General features: G+C 47.6%; 2 protein-coding genes across 3 annotated transcripts; one reads left to right on the forward strand and one right to left on the reverse strand.

Annotated features, from left to right (window-relative positions):
- The first annotated feature begins 383 nt into the window (after positions 1-383).
- SERINC4 (serine incorporator 4) lies at positions 384-5,712 on the forward strand. Its single transcript, XM_024732512.1, is given in 14 exon segments — positions 384-509; positions 987-1,163; positions 1,334-1,512; positions 1,985-2,064; positions 2,193-2,286; positions 2,543-2,754; positions 2,934-3,024; positions 3,144-3,257; positions 3,641-3,713; positions 3,965-3,967; positions 4,149-4,194; positions 4,333-4,486; positions 4,681-4,864; positions 4,866-5,712. Coding segments are annotated over 14 exon segments (1,539 nt in total). The 5' UTR covers positions 384-407; the 3' UTR covers positions 4,896-5,712.
- A 137-nt stretch (positions 5,713-5,849) lies between these two features.
- Positions 5,850-7,647, reverse strand: SERF2 (small EDRK-rich factor 2). 2 transcript variants are annotated; one of them, XM_024732511.1, is made up of 3 exons: positions 7,521-7,647; positions 6,815-6,923; positions 5,850-6,214 (listed from the first exon to the last, which is right to left on the reverse strand). In XM_024732511.1, exons 1-3 carry the CDS (start codon positions 7,525-7,527, stop codon positions 5,929-5,931), a joined length of 402 nt encoding a protein of 133 aa, XP_024588279.1. In that variant the 5' UTR covers positions 7,528-7,647; the 3' UTR covers positions 5,850-5,928. The 2 variants fall into 2 exon arrangements, with proteins under 2 accessions (XP_024588279.1, XP_024588278.1); XM_024732510.1 differs by having other exon boundaries at positions 5,850-6,191; positions 7,521-7,646.
- Positions 7,648-17,111: the final 9,464 nt, after the last annotated feature.

Here is a 17,111-nt window from a genome sequence, read left to right on the forward strand (position 1 = left end):
GTCCCAGACCTAACCCGTCACCACTCCAGGCCTTCCCATCCTTCCCTTCTCTTCACCTAGGTCCAGCCCACACACCCCAAGGAATTCTGTTCAAGATGGATGACGTCTAATCCTAAACCAATTAAGAATGCTAATCTACAAGCCAGATATGCAAACTACTCCCTAATCTGGGGAGAACAGACTGAGTGGCCCAAGGACCCTGGGGAGAAAGTAGTTTCACAGGGACATTTGCATTTACCACATCCTGAAGGTCGGTGTTCTTTTCCTGATGTCCCTCCCCATTCTGCCTGAAACTGGGTGACCAGCCCCGTCACAGCAGGAGTCCAATGGGCTGAGGACAAAAGAAAGCTACTACTTTCTCATCTTCCTTCCATCTGGTGGACCTGGGCCTAATCCCTGGGATAAGGATGGTGGGTGCAAAGGCGGTCACAAGCTCCAGCACCTCCCTCCGCCTGGCACAGCAACGCAGTGGAGTCAGCAGTGTCACAGTGAGTCTTCCCTTCTATCAGGTGAGAGGGTACTGGAGCAAGCGCTATCTGAAAAAATGGAAGGGAATGGTGGCTGAAGCTGGGGAGGAAAACCCATGGGAGCTGATAAAGATGATAGGCCTTCCTTTCACTTGTGAGGCCCTTCTGCTTCTTTGCCTCCAAGACTACTTGATCATTAAACCTCTCCTCCCATGTACCCGGTACCGGATATTTAGATCCTGGGAAAGATTAGAGGCCAGATGTGACTTAGGCTTTTAGAAAGTTCTGCTCAAGCCTGCAGTTAAGCTTTTATGATGAAAGCTCTACTTGATGTCAGTGGAAGGCAATCCTAAATAGCTTGGAACCAGACAGTCTGAGAATTCCTGAGTGAAAGGAGAGAAGAGAAGGGAGGGGGAAATTTTGGAATTCAGCCTCTTGGGTTAACCTCACATGTACATTAATGTAAGCCTTTCCTCAGCAAATCTCCACCTTGCTGCCCTGCATCTGCTCTCCCCTCAGGTGCTCTGCTGTGGGCCTGCTCCCTGTACCTGCTGCTGCCATTCTAGGTGACCCCCTCTCACGGAGTCTCCTTGTAGCCGGCTGTTCTACATCCTCCTCCATGTGGGGACCTCAGCAGTCTGCTGCCTCCTGCTGTCAAGGATGGTAGTGCAAAGAGTCTGGGGCAAGGCACATGGGGTAAGTGGGAGGAGGTTGGGGTGCAGCAGGATAAAAGGAGAAACCCTGAGATAAACAAGAGATTCAGGTTGGGGGAAGGGGACAAATGAGTGGACATACCCATAAGAAGAAGGTACTTCTCTATGCATGATGACTTGCCCAGCCATTTCTCACATGTACCTTCCCTCCAGATCCAGATGCCCTCAGGGCTGTGTGCCCATCTGTTTGGCCACTCTCACTGCCCAGTGCTCAGCGGCTCTGGGGCTGTATACTGAGTATGTACAGGAACTGCCACCTTTCGCCTGCTGCAGACTGTGCTGTTGGTCGACCTCCACTCCCCCACCAGCCTGAGAGCACAGCTGCATAAGAGGTGTGTGTGTATTCTTTGGGTGGGGAGGGGATGAGGAGGGAAGTAGACATAAGCTGAGTAAAGGAAATTCCAAGATGAAGTAACAGCACTGTAAAAAGACAGAAAACAGGTTTAAGTCCCTGCTTCCACTATACTTGCTGTGTGACAACAAGCCACACACTTATCCTCTTTGACATTCTAGTTTCTGAAATGGAGATAACAGTGGGGTTACTATATGCAAATCTTTTGTCAACTCTAAAACATTGTCCGGATGTTTTTATTTAGGTATCTGAAAGTCAGAATTTGGAATGGGCTGTGATGGGCCCATCTCCAGCCCCTCTCACATGGGACTGGTTCTTCCCTTCCTATACTTAGTTGTCTCTTCTCTCCCTTCCTATAGTTCTGGCTTTCTCCTTTGCCTTCCTCCACTGGCACTGTTCACTCTCCTTTGCCTTTTCTTCTGAGTCTGGTTTTCTCTTTCCCTCTTAACCAGCTTCTGGCTCCTCAAGCTGCTGTTCCTGCTAGGTCTCTGTGCTGTTGCCTTCTGCATGCCTGATGAGCATCTCTTCCCAGGTACCTTCCATCTCATCCTGATCAGCGGAAGTAAGCTAAAATATTTTCTAAGAAAAAAAGAGGGTAGGAAGAGGACCAGGAGTAATGATATGATCAGCTACATTTCCCCACTGGTGCCTCACTTGCAGCCTGGCATTACATTGGCATCTGTAGAGGCTTCACATTCATCCTGCTGCAGTTGGTGCTTTTTACAGCCTTTGTCCATTCCTGGAACAAGAACTGGTGAGGACGACATAACCCTAAAGGCTTCCTGGGAAGTCTGACATTACTAGACCCAGTTGGGTGGGGCAAAGGACATGACAGTTTGATGGTCCCAGAGCTTACCACTAAGCAGTATCGAAAAACTCAGGAATGTGAAATGACTATGGGCCAGGTGGGATGGGTAAGTCTCACCAGTCTTTTGGAAGAGGGGAAATAGTTGATAATGGGTAAAAAGAAGAGTTGGAGCGCCAAGCCATTGCCCACCTCCCACCCCTAGGCAAACAGGTGCAGCCCAAGACTGCCGCTGGTTCCTAGCTGTGCTGCTGACCACCCTAGGATTCTACAGCATGGCAGGTGTAGCAGCTGTGCTCCTGTTCCACTACTACACACACCCAGATGGCTGCCTGCTCAACAAGATGCTGCTTAGTCTGCATGTTTGTTGCTGTGGTCTCCTCTCCTTCCTCTCCATCGCTCCCTGCATCCGCCTGAGTGGATACATGCCTTGCAACATTCCAGATTTTGGGGACCTTTGGTATATCAATTTCATTAGCCTCCCTACCTCGGTCAATTCTCTGCTTCCCCCAAATGGTGGGGGGACAGAAGTACAAGTGAGGGTAGAAGGAAATTACTACCCTGTAGGCTAAAGCAAGGATTCCCATTCTCCCCAGAGCAGCTCCACTCTGGCCTTCTACAAGCCTCTGTCAACAGCTGCTATATCATGTACCTGACATTCTCTGCGTTATCCAGCCGTCCTCCAGAGTGGTAAGGACAGGACATGGATTTCCCCACGCTAAAACCTTTTTTGCTCCTGCCAAATACCTAACTATTTGTTCTTACCACCTTTCTCTTCTGTTACCCCTTCTCAGTAATCCTTCAAGGACAGAAATCACTCTGTGCCTGCCTGGCCTGAGTAAAATGGAACCCCAAACACCAGATACTTCTCTGGCAGTGTTGAGTGCTGGCATCATGTATGCTTGTGTGCTTTTTGCTTGGTGCATAAAGGTGTCAAGGGAAAGGCGTGAGAGAAGGGAGGATGCTCAGGACAGGGAACGATGGTCAGGAGACTGTCTGGGACCACGGTTTATTTAAACTTTAGAGCAAGATAAGAGGAAAGCTCCCCATGAACAAAAACAACTTCTAAGAATAGCACTTGTCAGATGATCTGTATGAGATGAAGGGGGTAGGGGAAATGACTTGAGAATTTTTAAATGTATAAAGACTTCAAGGCCCTCACATGAAAAGATTTCTAAATCTTTGCCGGAGCACAGTACCCTCCTGAGAGTTACTAATATGGACCAACCAGCTAGCAGTAAATGCCCTCAGGCAATCCTGCTATCTGCCTGGACCAGCTTGAGAATCATCTCTTCCTTCTCAGCAATGAAGCTTTCTACCTTGCTGAGGTATTTGGGCCCTTGTGGACTGTCAAGGTTTACAGCTGTGAGGTCCAGGTGAGGATGGAGATCACAATATCCCCAATACCCCTCCCCCCTCACACACAGTCACAGACACACACACATCCTATCAACCTCTACCCAGAATGCTCAGATTCTAGCTGCTATTACCTTTTATTGAGTACCCACAATGTGCTAGGCACTGTGCTAGATACTTTACATACATAATCTCATTTAATTTAATCCTCACAACAACCCTGTGAGGTAGGTATTTGCTCCATTTTACAAATGGAGAAATTGAGGCACAGAAGGTTAAACATCTTACCAAAGTTCCCATAGCCAGTTATATATGGAAGCTAGAATTTGAACCCAGGTGTGCCTCCACTTTTTACACCACACCAATCTTTTCAAAGAAGAGGAGTTTCCTATACTGTTACCCAGACATTCTTTCTAAAGTTATTCCAAAACATGCTGCCTTTTGTTTTACAAAAGCCCTCACTCTGTTTCTGCTGCCCTGAAACAGTGCAGCCAGAGGAAGGTGAGTGTCAAGTGAGGATCCATAAGTGTAGATTTCTGCAGAGTGCCAAAGAGCCCTCAAGTGCCTTCACAAAAGATGGGGGAGGAGGGAAGAGGTGTTTCAGCAGCACTGCTGCCAGCAGTCCTTTCCTCTCTCCAGGGCAAACAGGTGGGGCTGCCAGGCCAGCTAACCAAGAGACCGCTCCAGCTCCTCCAGTGCAAGCCCAGCAGCTTTCCTATAGCTATTCTGCCTTCCACTTCGTCTTCTTCCTTGCATCACTCTATGTCATGGTTACCCTCACCAACTGGTTCAGGTAGGATGGAGGCGGGCCTGGGACACTCTTCTGAAAACCTAGTTGTTTTAGGGAAAGAGCAATTCAAGGCCAGTCCCGAGTTCTCAGGACACACACATGGGTCTACCATATACCATACTCTTCGGTGGGGTGGTAGGACAGATCTAAAAGTCATGGCCCTCCCGATTCTCTAACCAGACACTTTAGTTCCACAGCTATGAGGGAGCAGAACTGGAAAAGACTTTCACCACGGGTAGCTGGACTACCTTCTGGGTCAAGGCTGCCTCATGCTAGGCCCGTGTACTCCTCTATCTGGGGCTGCTACTGGCACCATTCTGTTGGTCCCCAACCCAGGACCCCCAGCCTCCTCTTACCTTCAGGTGACACTGTCATGGCGTCAGTATTGCCAGATAACAAATATCCAGTCTAAGTACTTTTAACAAACTGGGGTTCCCTTCAAATTGTACCCCTAGTCTTGACCCACAGGAGCTGTCCAGCCCAACAAATACCTCAAGGACAATGCGTAGTTACCTCCCTTTAGGCTAAAGTCAGTAGTATGTCTGACTTGAAAAAAGTGGCCATACACACCCTAATGCCCTGGGCAAAGTATCTGACACGCTGGAGCTACCATTACGTCTTCACCCCAGCTCAAGAGCCTGACTCCCAAGTCAGCAGCTCAGGAACCAGCAGACAGTGCAGCACCAGCTCCTTCCTGGCTCTCATGGTGGAGATGGGGGCAGGGAAAGACCAACAGGGACTGAAGACTTACTTGGCTCTGCCCTTGGAGATAAAAAGGAAAATAAGGAATTCAGCCCTGGGTACAGGGATTTAAGAAGCCCAGAACCCTAGAACAAACCAGGACACAGGAAGAAAGGAGCACAGAGACTACCCTAGGTTTTAATCCTGATGTTGAGGTCAAAGGAAATGGGACGACAAAAACCACCCTCACATGAGGAATGACAGAACAGAAGAGAATGTGAACACTTGAGAGCAGCTAACCATGGGAAGTCAGTGAGCAGCAGGATCTGGGCCAACTTCCAAGCAGACAAACAAACTGAGGAAGAATGAGGAAGAGGGGCATAAATTTAGGTCTTGCAGCCTTCCTTCTTAGGACCTCAACTCCATCCGTAGGATGATGTTCAGGGTCTGAGTGGGGGACAAAAAAAATCACAGAAAAGAAGTCCCTAAGGCTCTTAGAGGATTTCTCTACCACATACCCAGAATACCTGTTTGTTGCAGTACAAAAAAGAATTTTTTCCTGTGATGTTTCACTTAGTCTACATATCCACATCCTTTTAGAGTCTGAAGTTCTCTCCCCTCTTGGTGGGAAAGGGCAGCCATTCCTCCATCCCCATCCCCCCAAATCCCCAGTCAAACCAGGCGCTCAAGGAATTACAAAGCTACTTTTAATACTTTGGGGTGAGCCCCACAGGAATAAAAAACACTGGGAAGGGGTAACCCCCTCACCCCCAGGAGTGGCCCAGGGGGAGAGAGGCTACCTGAGGGGAAGGAAGCACAAAAGGGACTCGCTGCAGACTCTGGGCAAAGGGAATGCCATCGGTGCTGGGACCTGTGAGCACTACAGGAGAAAACGCGAGCGTGGTAGGACTGGCTCCAGGCACACAGGCGAAGGGCAAGAGGGTTGGACACGAAGCCACAAAGCTACTTGGGTTCCTCCTTCTTCTCGTTTGCCTTTTTCTGCTTCTGCTGCATGATCTCCGAGTCCCTGGGGGTAGAGATGATGGGGCACTGGGAGGTACCAGAGGGCAAAAGGGACAAGATGCAGGGGGATGAAGGGCACAAAGGATAAGATGGAAGTGGATGGGACAAAATTCAGCATGTGGCTGCTGTATTCCCACCCTAGGAGAACAAGAGGAAGAGAGCTGAGGCTCAAAAGGCAATCAGTCTCTATCTGGCTATTGCCCAAGGGGTCAGAAGTCTGCCCACACAGGCCCAAGGCTATTCTGTGCTGAGTACCACACCCAGCAACACCAGTGAGAAGGCTGGGAGAAAGGAGGACAAATGAACAGCAAGGAGGGCCAAAAGTACTGGGCTGTCATAACCACCACTGCATTTGAAATGTGAAGCTCCCTGCCCTTGCCCTTAAGGTCAGACCCGGGGGCACTCAGAAATCAGACCGAGGGCAGCACCCGCCCCAGTCCCTTCCTATAAGGCTGTGACCTAACAATTTAAAGGGTGAGAGGAATAAAACCCTAGAGGAAACAATGCACTCTGCCCCTCACGACTAGTCCAGATGTAAGCTCTGAGCTAACTCTTTCCAGGTACAACCCTTGGTCTAAACCCAGGTCTCACCCCACCCCTCCCCTCCCCTCCCCTCCCTGGGGCTACCTCTGCTTGCGGGCGGCAGCAGAAAGCCCGTCATCTCGGCGCTTTCCCTTAACCGAGTCGCTCTGCTTTTTCATATTCTTCTGGCGGGCGAGCTCGCGCTGGTTACCGCCTAGAGAAAGAAGATAAAAGGTGAGACGAGAGGGCCTTTCTGGCCACACACCGGCGACCCTCTCCCCTCACCGGACACTCGTACGGTCCAACACTTCATTCCTGGGGCGCCGACACCGGCCTTTTTCGGGGCCTAGGCTGCAGATTGGGCGGAGGGGGTAGCTGCCACAGGGCAGGTCAAAGTGGGGAGTGGACGGAGGACGGTCCTGAGGAGCCTGCTAGAAGCGTGCTTCGAATTTCGGGGCAGCATGGGGGCCCAGACAGGGGGTGGCGGTATGTGTAGACGGTCTGGGTCTCTGTGGGGGATGGGCAGGGATCTGGAATGGGGGGATCTGGGTTTATCACAGGGGCGCAGGGCTTCTCCCCACACCGCAGAGCGTCGGGGAGGGCCTTTGCCTGACGAGGTGGGTAGGTTCTCAAGAAGTGTCTCGGTGGGCAAAGGGTCGACTTCCGGGCTCCAAGTGTGAGGGTCGCTAAACAGCGCTCCTAGAGAAAGGTCTCGTTGGGGAAGCCAAAACGAGGTCAATGCCGAGGTTCGGCAGTCATGTTTAGGATGGAAAAGGAGAAAAGGGCAAGAGGAGGGGGTCTCAGTGCTCACGAGTCATGGCGACGGCAGCAGCTCCGGCCTGCCTCCGTTGCGTCCCCTCGTTCAGTACGACGTTGCAGGCCCCGCCCCTTTCTCGAAGCGTAACGAAGTTGTCTTTTCCTCCCCGCCCCTTCGCGCCCGGGAGCCGATTCCCATTGGACAGGAAGAAACACGTGGAGGCCGCGAGCCACGCTGGAGCTCGGGCGGATAACGGGCGGAGGTTCGCAGGCCGAGCGCGCTGCGTGGGGCGGGGCTTTCCGAACAAGTCGTTAGGTCGGGAGGGGAGAAAGTAGGCCAGGTCACGTGGGCAGAGTGGGGGCGGGGGTGTGGAGGGGTGTGGGTGGCTAGGTGGTGCTCCCGCGGGCTTGGGCACGTGACCTGGCAGAGTTCCCTTATGCGAGGATGGTTTGGGACACGGACAGACTCACTCAGAGGGAACGTAGGGGGAACAGAGGGCTGGGGGTTCGTGGGGGCTGAAATGGTCCGGCCGGTGCTGTTACCAAGACTCTTGGACTAAACTTGCCCCTGTTATCTAGGATCCCCCCCAACCAACCACCTGTTTAGACACTTGAGTTTGCATACTATGTAAAATCGTGTACAAACGCAACTTCAGAAACCCCTTTCTAACCACATTGTTCCCCCATCCCAAACTCCTCCAGTATAGAAATTCGCATCCACATCCCATATGTCCTAAAACTTTGGTCCTGTTCATATCCCCATGGAAGCTTCAAATATGTAGCTTGGAAGTATTGGAGGACCCAAAAATCACGGACTATGGAGTTGGATCAGGAACTAAGAGATTGGAAAATCCACATACTATGTCCATTTCTCCCTCCAGGATTTCCCCACTGTACTGTACTATCTCCACCATATCCACCAACCACACCTGGTTTGTAATTCGCAATTGAATAGGGCGGGAAGCTTAGATTTCCCACTAAAATCGCTCTCGTTCCCAGTTTCACTAATCTGTGTACAAGACTCCCCACCAGTCCCGAGGAATTCACGGGATAAAGGAGAAATGCTTAGGAAATCTCACAGGAAAGGACTGGTTGTAAATTTTAACATCTGATTCTCTCCAGCTAGTGCCCACAGCAGAACCAAGCTGAGGCTGGCACTTCAGACTGGCTTCTTTCTCAACATAGAGCTGAGGGAAGACAATAAACCTCATTCAGTACCATCCTCACAATTTTTGCCATACCCAGGTATCACTTGAACTACTATTATTTATTACTTTAAAAATTTTTACCACGGTTGTGGTTTTTTTGTTTTTTTTTTTTTTTTTTTTTTTTTTTTCTTTTTTTGGCTGTGCTGTGTGGCTTGTGGGGATCTCAGTTCCCCCACCAGGGATTGAACCTGGGCCTCTGCAGTGAAAACACCAAATCCTAACCACTGAACCACCAGGGAACTCCCTGTATCAGTTTCAAATGAAGGATATAACCCAAACTTCATATTCCTTTAGTAAATTTAAAATCAGTATCACCGGGGGCTTCCCTGGTGGCGCAGTGGTTGAGAGTCCGCCTGCTGATGCAGGGGACACGGGTTCGTGCCCCGGTCCGGGAAGATCCCACATGACGTGGAGCAGCTGGGCCCGTGAGCCATGGCCGCTGAGCCTGCGCGTCCGGAGCCTGTGCTCCGCAACGGGAGAGGCCACAACGGTGAGAGGCCCGCGTACCGCAAAAAAAAAAAAAAAAACCCAAAACCAACCAAACAAACAAACAAAAAAAAAACAGTATCACCTGCCCACAAACAGAAAGTAACTATTAAAAGAAATACAATGAAAAGGAAATATATTATTAAATTCTACCAAAATAACATCAATGTCAAAGCTACTGAACCTGGGGCCTGCCCTCTCTTTCTCAGAGAAAGAAATTAACAAGTGTTATAGAGGTAATAAGGCATAAGTCTCCCAAACTGAAGCTTTTTCTTGACATCATCAGAATATTGAGAAGCATTTAATTTTTATACTTTCAGTGTTACTTACTGCTATGTCTCTATACTACTAAAATTACTTCTTATATCACCAGTAGCATATCTCCCACCCTTTGGTACATACCAAATGTAATAGATCAACATTGGTGGCACACGTAACAACGTGCAAATTCTGACTCTGCTACTTACTGGATTTGATTTTGGACAATCATTTTTTCCATGCTTCAATTCCTTTATATTAAAAATGGGAATAATATCTACCCCTTAGTGTTGTGGAAAAGATTAATATAGATAACTTAATATAAAGGACTTGGCCTATAATAGGCACTTGGTTAATAATATCCTCTCCATCTCCCTTTGGCAAGTCCTAAAACCTCTTCATTCTCCAAAGTAGTAGCCAGTCTCTGAAATGGCCCCTAATGATCCCTCCCTTCTGGTATTCACATCCTTGTGTAATCCTCTCCCACGCTAAATCAGGGTTGGTCTATGTGACCAATAGAATATGGCAGGAGTGATGGTATATCACTTCTGATGCTAAAAGACATTGCAGCTTCTGCTTTCCTTTCTCTCTTGGATCACTGGCTCAGGGAGAGCCAGCTGCCATGTCAGGAGGAGAGGCCCATGTGGTGAAGAACTGTGTCCACTGGCCAACAGCCAGAGGGCAGAGAAAATACCTCCACTTTAACTTAGCACGAGGTTGAGAGTTAGGGACCCAAGGCTCTGAGAGAAGGAGGTGAGGCAGGATTTAGGGACCCCACATATAAAGTGAGATGAGGAAACTGGACTTCAAGGGTGGGGACAGCATCTGCAGACCTATAGCAACAGACTGACCACAGTTCACAAAAAGAATTTGGACTATCTGGCTTCCTAGCCCCCAGGTTCCAATGGGTCCCCTTGCATATAGAGAGACTACAGAGCCAACCCCATGGAGAAAACTGAGCTAGCCAGGGATGAGTGAAATAGTGCAGGATGAGGAAGCAAGTTCTCTTTTGGCACCTGCTACCTCTTTATCAACTCCAGCTGCTCAGGTGGGTGAGAGAGTGGAACAACCCTGTAACCAGTCTCCTCTTATTAACTCACCCCACTGTACCCCCATGCTCAAGAGTCTATTTCCAATCCTAACAGAACCTAGGCTGGTTGCCACACCTCCCTCCAGTCTAACTTTTCCAGTAATTGCCAAAGAAATCACTCATTCTTTCAACAAATATTCATTGTGTTATGCACCAACAATGTACCAACTACTGCATTAGTCATTAGGTATACAGTGATGAACAAAACATGTATATCTCCATACTCACGGAACATATAGTGTAGAGAAGAAGAAACAGCTCTCTCTCTATATATAATACATATATAGGTATTCCTCTGTGTGTGTGTGTGTATATATATATATATATGCAAATCAATTGTGATAATTGCTTTGAAAGAAATGAACAGATTTTACACAAGGATGATATTCAAAAGAGTTAACAGGGCACACAGCATAAGCACCTATCCATCAAAATAGATGTCAGTTTAACCTGAATAAAGACTATCTGTGAACAATTTTTCTCCCTCTCCTGGTAAATCGTACAACTGCTGGTTCTGTGAAGGGAGTATATCTGTAGACCCTAACTTTGATTAGAGAAGTGAAGCAAGTGATAACTGGGCTGAGGCAAAAGGAGGAGGATTTAGCCAGGGCAAGGGGTGGGGGGAGGCGGGAGAGAACATTTTAGGAGAGGAAACAGCATGTGTGAAGGCCCTAAGGCCCTGCTCCCTCAGGCCATCCCATCAAGAGCCACAAGGTTAGTGGGTAGGTAGGTAGTAGGTGAGTCACTAATGCCTAGTGAGCATGCTTTGAAACTAGGTCAGGGAGAAGGTAGGGTAGTGATATGATCTGAGTCACTCCTGCTAATACCACTACTCGGTAACATTAAGTGAGTACTTATTAAGTTTACTTTTCTTATTTGGGCCTTACAATGACCTTTTGAGGTGTCATTATTCCCTTTCTACATATTTAGAAACTTTGGCACAGGCAGGTTAAATAACTTTCCCAAGGAAGCACAGGTAATAAAGGGTGGGGCTGAGAGTTTAACCCAGTCACTGCTCTTCAGCAGCAAGATGTAAATTTTGAAGAGATCACTCCATGGAAGGAAAGTGGATTAGAGCAGGTAAATGGAAATGGGGAGACCAGTCAGGAGGCTATCACAGATATCCAGGATTCTAGGCCTAATTGGGTAACAGATAATTGAAATGCAATTCAGACCAACTGGGGCAAAAAGGGGAATTTGTTGGCTTACATAACCAAACTGGGTCATGGGCTGGGGTGTGAATGACTAAAACCAATGACAGGGGGATGCCTCCCCATCTCTTTGCTTTATTTTCTCAGATCCAGATCCCTTGACATGATAGGAAATGGCCACCAATGGTCCCTGCCCTCACATATCACAGTGTGACCAAGAGAGGGGGTCTGAGTCTCTTCCTTTAAATTCAGTTTTTAAAACCCCAGGACAGGACTCTGATGGTTTAGGTGCCTACCTTTGTGGTGAGGAGGTGGTGTGGGGCAGGATATAATGAGAGTAGCCCCCACCAGAACCATATGGTTAGTATGGGGAAGGAACAGTTTTATCAAAGAAAGGGAGTTTGTTCCCCAGAAAAGGAGGATGCTAGACAGATCAAACAAAAGATGTCCATTACATCAGGGAACAGAAGATAGCCACTTGGACCAAAATGGTGGCAGCAGAAATGGCAAAAGTGTGCAGCTTCAAAATATATTTTGGGTATTCAGTTAGAGAGGAAGATACTATTGATTTCTGGGTTCTTCAAATATTAAGTATACACCTATTAAGTGCAAGACACTTCTAGGCAGTGGGTATACAGTGGTGAACAAAACTGACATGGTCTCTGACCTCATGAAGTTAACCCTTTAGTGGGGGAGACTTACAATTCACAAGTAGCCAAACCAAACAGTATGAAGTTACAACTTGTGTTAAGTGTTAAAAGAGAAACAAAAGTGCAAGGACAAAGAATAATGGGAGATACCCACTTCTGTGGTGACTTTTTTTTGGCCACGCAACGCAGCTTATGGGATCTTAGTTCCCCGACCAGGGATCAAACCCAGGCCCTTGGCAGTGATAGCATGGAGTCCTAACCACTGGACCACCAGGGAATTCCCTGTGGTGACTTTTCAACTGAGGCCTGTAGGAAAAGTAGAAGAAGGCTCCAGAAGTACAGCTGAATTCCAAACATTAATAACATCCCTCCTTTAACAAGGAAGAGCAATACAGTTTTAGGAAATTCTTTCCCTCCCTATATTCCAAAAGTGGTCCTGAATGACTAAGTCAATCAATGTAAACTCATCACTCTTACCATTACTGGCTCAGGATTGCCTAAACCATGCATGATATTCACCTTGTGACAGTTATAGGTTTAAGAGTTAGCATATGACCTAAATTGGCCTTATCAGACCAAAGGGAAGGACTTTTGTTCCATTGTGGAGACAGACAGTGCTCTCTCCCACTGACTTGAATAAGGATTCACATAACCCTTACTGCTTTTGGCTTCTATGACCTTGAAGGACAAGCCTTAGGTTGAAGCAAAGTGAGTGGCCGGAGGAAACTTGGTCCTTGATGATGCTCTTGGGCCACTGAATACATCAACTATAATATTTGTTCTCTCGCTGAGCTTCCTGCTATGAGAACCACCATACGTATTTGTTTTTTGTGTAAGCTGCCTTGAGTCAGATTTCTGTAACTTCTGCCAAATACATTTTAAGAAATACACAAACAATAGAAATAGCATATGCCAAGGCCCTGAGATGGGAAAAACCTTGAATAATTAGAGAAATTACAGAGATCACATAATGAAATGATCCAGTAAGATTATCTTAAAGTGCAACCAGCCCTCTCCATGCATATTAAGCTTCTAGTCAGATTTTAATGCCTTGCTTGTAGAGATGAGTAGATAGCTGAAGATCAGCAAGCATTGGAAAAAACACTTTTAACATAAAAATAGGCCAAAACAAAACAGAAACAGAAAATAAGGTCTTAAAGGATCAGAAACAATTCCAGAAACAAAAGAAAGTGGGAGGGGGACCATAATTAGTAACCTTAGAAATGAAGGGGATATTGAACAAAAACAGGGGAGCTATAAAAAACAAACATTCAGAGAATAATAAAGAGCTCTTGGAAATTGAAAATATGATAAAAGCATTGGAAGATAAAACTTGAAGAAATAGTCAAGAAAATTGGGCAAAAAGATAGTGATGGACAGGAAAAAATTTAAAAATTAGGCAATCAGTTCAGGAGGTCAACGTCTGTATTATATGAGTTTCAGAATGAGAGGGGGCCCACTGAGTGCCCAGCACAAAGAATGAGAAAAGATCGATGCCACAACATACTAGAACACTGGAGTCACAGAGAAGATCCTAAAGGTTTCTGAGATACAAAATAGGTCACATACAAAGAAAGGATGAAGAATCAGAATGGCTTCAGACCTGTCAGCAGCAACACTGGAGTCCAAAAGACAGTGATGTCATCAAATATCTGAAGAAAAATAACTAACAACCAATTTTTTTTTTACTCAGCCAAGCTATCAATTAAGTAGAATAGAATAAAGACACACAGTCTCAAAGGACTTATCTACCATGCACCCTTTCCAGGAAGCTATTGGAGGTGTACACCAATATGAGGGGGTAAATCAAGGAAAAAAGTAGTAGAATTCAGGAAAAAAGGGCATCCAATATAGGAGATAAGGAAATCCCCAGGCTGTTTGAAGGGAGACCCCAGGATGATAACTTCGCAGCAGGCTTAGAGAAGCAACTATTTCAGAGTGGAACAGGAGAATGAAAGGGTCTGGAGGTGTATATATAAGGAAAAAAATGGAAACTTATAAAACTGATAAGTTTTATAACTGATAAAACTGATAATATAACTGATTATATTTGAATATATGAGGAGGAGATTTCCACTTCTAGAGGAGCATATTAGAATTAATTGATATAAAAAAAGAATTAATTGATAATAAGTACATACAGGGGCTTCCCTGGTGGTGCAGTGGTTAAGAATCCGCCTGCCAATTCAGGGGGCAGAGGTTCGAGCCCTGGTTCAGGAAGATCCCACATGCCATGGAGCGACTAAGCCCGTGCGCCACAACTACTGAGCCTGCGCTCTAGAGCCCACAAGCCACAACTACTGAGCCCATGTGCCACAACTACTGAAGCCCGCGTGCCTACAGCCCATGCTCCGCAACAAGAGAAGCCACTGCAGCGAGAAGCCCGAGCACTGCGGTGAAGGGTAGACCCCGCTCTCCGCAACTAGAGAAAGCCCGCGCGCAGCAACGAAGACCCAACGCAGCCAAAAATAAAATAAATTAATTAAATAATTTTTTAAAAAGTACATACACAACTAAGTAAACAAACCAAAATAGGGATAATTATTAATATCAAGGGGGAAACATACAAGAAAGGAAATGTAAACAGTGCACTGTGTCGCAGCTTGTAAATAATATTTACACACTCATAAAATGTAAACATTCATTATTGATCTAACAAAAGTAACATTACTACACTAGGAGGATGAAGAGAGAAAGTACATGCATATATATGGAGAGGATGGGAGAGCTAAAGTCCTCATTTTTAAGATAGAAACCAATGGCTAATATCTGACACTTAAAAAGCCAGAAATGGCATGATACTTAGAAAAAGCAATAAATGCCAGAAGAAACAGTTAAAAGAGTTTTAACTTCCTTTAAGCAGTAGAAAGCAGAAAGGAATAAGGGATAAATATTTTTCATTATGTCTTGTATGGAACTTATATGTACATATATAACTTCCATAAAGACAAATAAATACTATAAAAACCCAACCATGGGGCTTCCCTGGTGGCACAGTGGTTAAGAATCCGCCTGCCAATGCAGGGGACAAGGGTTCGAGCCCTGGTCCGGGAGGATCCCACATGCTGCGAAGCAAGTGGGCCTGTGTGCCACAACTGCTGAGCCTGCACTCTGGAGCCCACAAGCCACAGCTGCTGAGCCTGCCTGCTGCAGCTGCTGAAGCCTGCACGCCTAGAGCCTGTGCTGCACAACAAGAGAAGCCACCGCAATGAGAAGCCCACACACAGTAACGAACAGTAGCCGCCCCCCTCCCCGCAACTAGAGAAAGCCTGTGAGCAGCAACAAAGACCCAACGCAGCCAAAAATTAATTAATTTTTTTTAAGAAGTCAAATTTAGGAGGGCTTCCCTGATGGCGCAGTGGTTAAGAATCTGCCTGCCAATGCCGGAGACACGGGTTCGAGCCCTGGTCCGGGAAGATCCCACATGCCGCGGAGCAACTAAGCCCGCGTGCCACAACTACTGAAGCCCGTGAGCCTAGAGCCTGTGGTCCGGAACAAGAGAAGCCACTGCAATAAGCATGCGCACCGCAACGAAGAGTAGCCCACACTCTCCACAACTAGAGAAGGCCCACACGCACCAACGAAGACCCAATGCAGCCAAAAATAAATAAATTATTTTTAAAAAGTCAAATTTAGGGAGTTCCCTGGAGGTCCAGTGGTTAGGATTTGGTGCTTTCATTGCTGTGGCCTGGGTTCAATCCCTGGTGGGGGAACTAAGATCTCAGAAGCTGTGGGGTGTGGGCAAAAAATAAAAATCAACTTTATTGAGGTATAATTTACAGACATTAAAATAGATACATTTTAAGTGTGCAATTTGATGAGTTTTGACAAATGTATAGATAATTTGAGTTAGGGTGAAGGGCATTAAGGTCATCTGGGATTATGCCCGTCCAGGGATTTAGCAGAGGTATCCTAGCTAGGAAAGAGAACAACACCAGGGCTCTTAGGAGACATACCCAAACAGGGACAAGTGGTGACACCAAGGGCTGACATGAGATTGGTCCTGGGGTTTCACTGCACCAGGATCTGGACCTCCAGAATGTCTGGAAACTTCATGGCACCTCTTGGTCCTCCTGAGGGAGTGAGCCTGCTCCCTTTCACACCAGTGTCCACCAATCTCACGTGTATAGGCCAGGAAGGGAGACCTGGGACTGAGTTCTCCCTCTCCTCTGCCCTGCAACTTTCCTGCCACCAACCACGGCCCCCATCTCTGCCCATCGATGGGGGGCGCTCCGGCTTGCGACAGCCAAGCTTCACTGCTGCCAAAAACGGGCCCTGATTTTCTCTCCATTCATAGTTAGAAACCGGCTTCGGGTTCGCTGCAGTACGTCGGGCAGGGAAAAGCAAAAGCTCTAGGCCAGGTGTTGGCGTCGGGAATCCCCCTTCGGGTCCGCCAGCCTCCGGTCCCTTGGGGCTCTTGGCGTGATGGGCTGGGCCCGCCCAGCAATCAGTCGCTGTCGCTGTCTACCGCCCCTCTGCGTCTAAAACCCTCGGGGATTGCAGGTTCAGCTTTACTTAGAGACCGAAACTCTTTAAGTGTTCAGGTTAGGTGGAAAAACTGAGGCAGGACTGGGGACTCTAGTGAGAGGTCTGAAGCTGGCTGCAGACTTTCTCCCCGGAACTGGGAGAGCACCTTCCGAAAGCCCAAAAAGCGCATGCCAATCCAAGAAGAAACCGCTGGGGTCGGTGCTAACATCTGGGGGAGAGCGAAGCGCCGCCCACGCGAGCGGGAAATCCCAGAGGTGGGGCTGGCTGTGGGTGGGGCCTGGGGTGGGGTCCCGGGGGGGGGCGGGGCCTGCCTGG

This window comes from Neophocaena asiaeorientalis, unplaced genomic scaffold, assembly GCF_003031525.2.
Source record: "Neophocaena asiaeorientalis asiaeorientalis breed wild unplaced genomic scaffold, Neophocaena_asiaeorientalis_V1.1 scaffold119, whole genome shotgun sequence".
NCBI lineage: Eukaryota > Metazoa > Chordata > Mammalia > Artiodactyla > Phocoenidae > Neophocaena > Neophocaena asiaeorientalis.

What these genes read in the sequence shown, in the direction of transcription:
- SERF2 (XM_024732511.1), bottom strand. An exon ending in GCTGCCGCCCGCAAGCAGAG is followed by an intron (nt 6,215 to 6,814) that starts GTAGCCCCAGGG and finishes GGTACCTCCCAG; the next exon opens with TGCCCCATCATCTCTACCCC.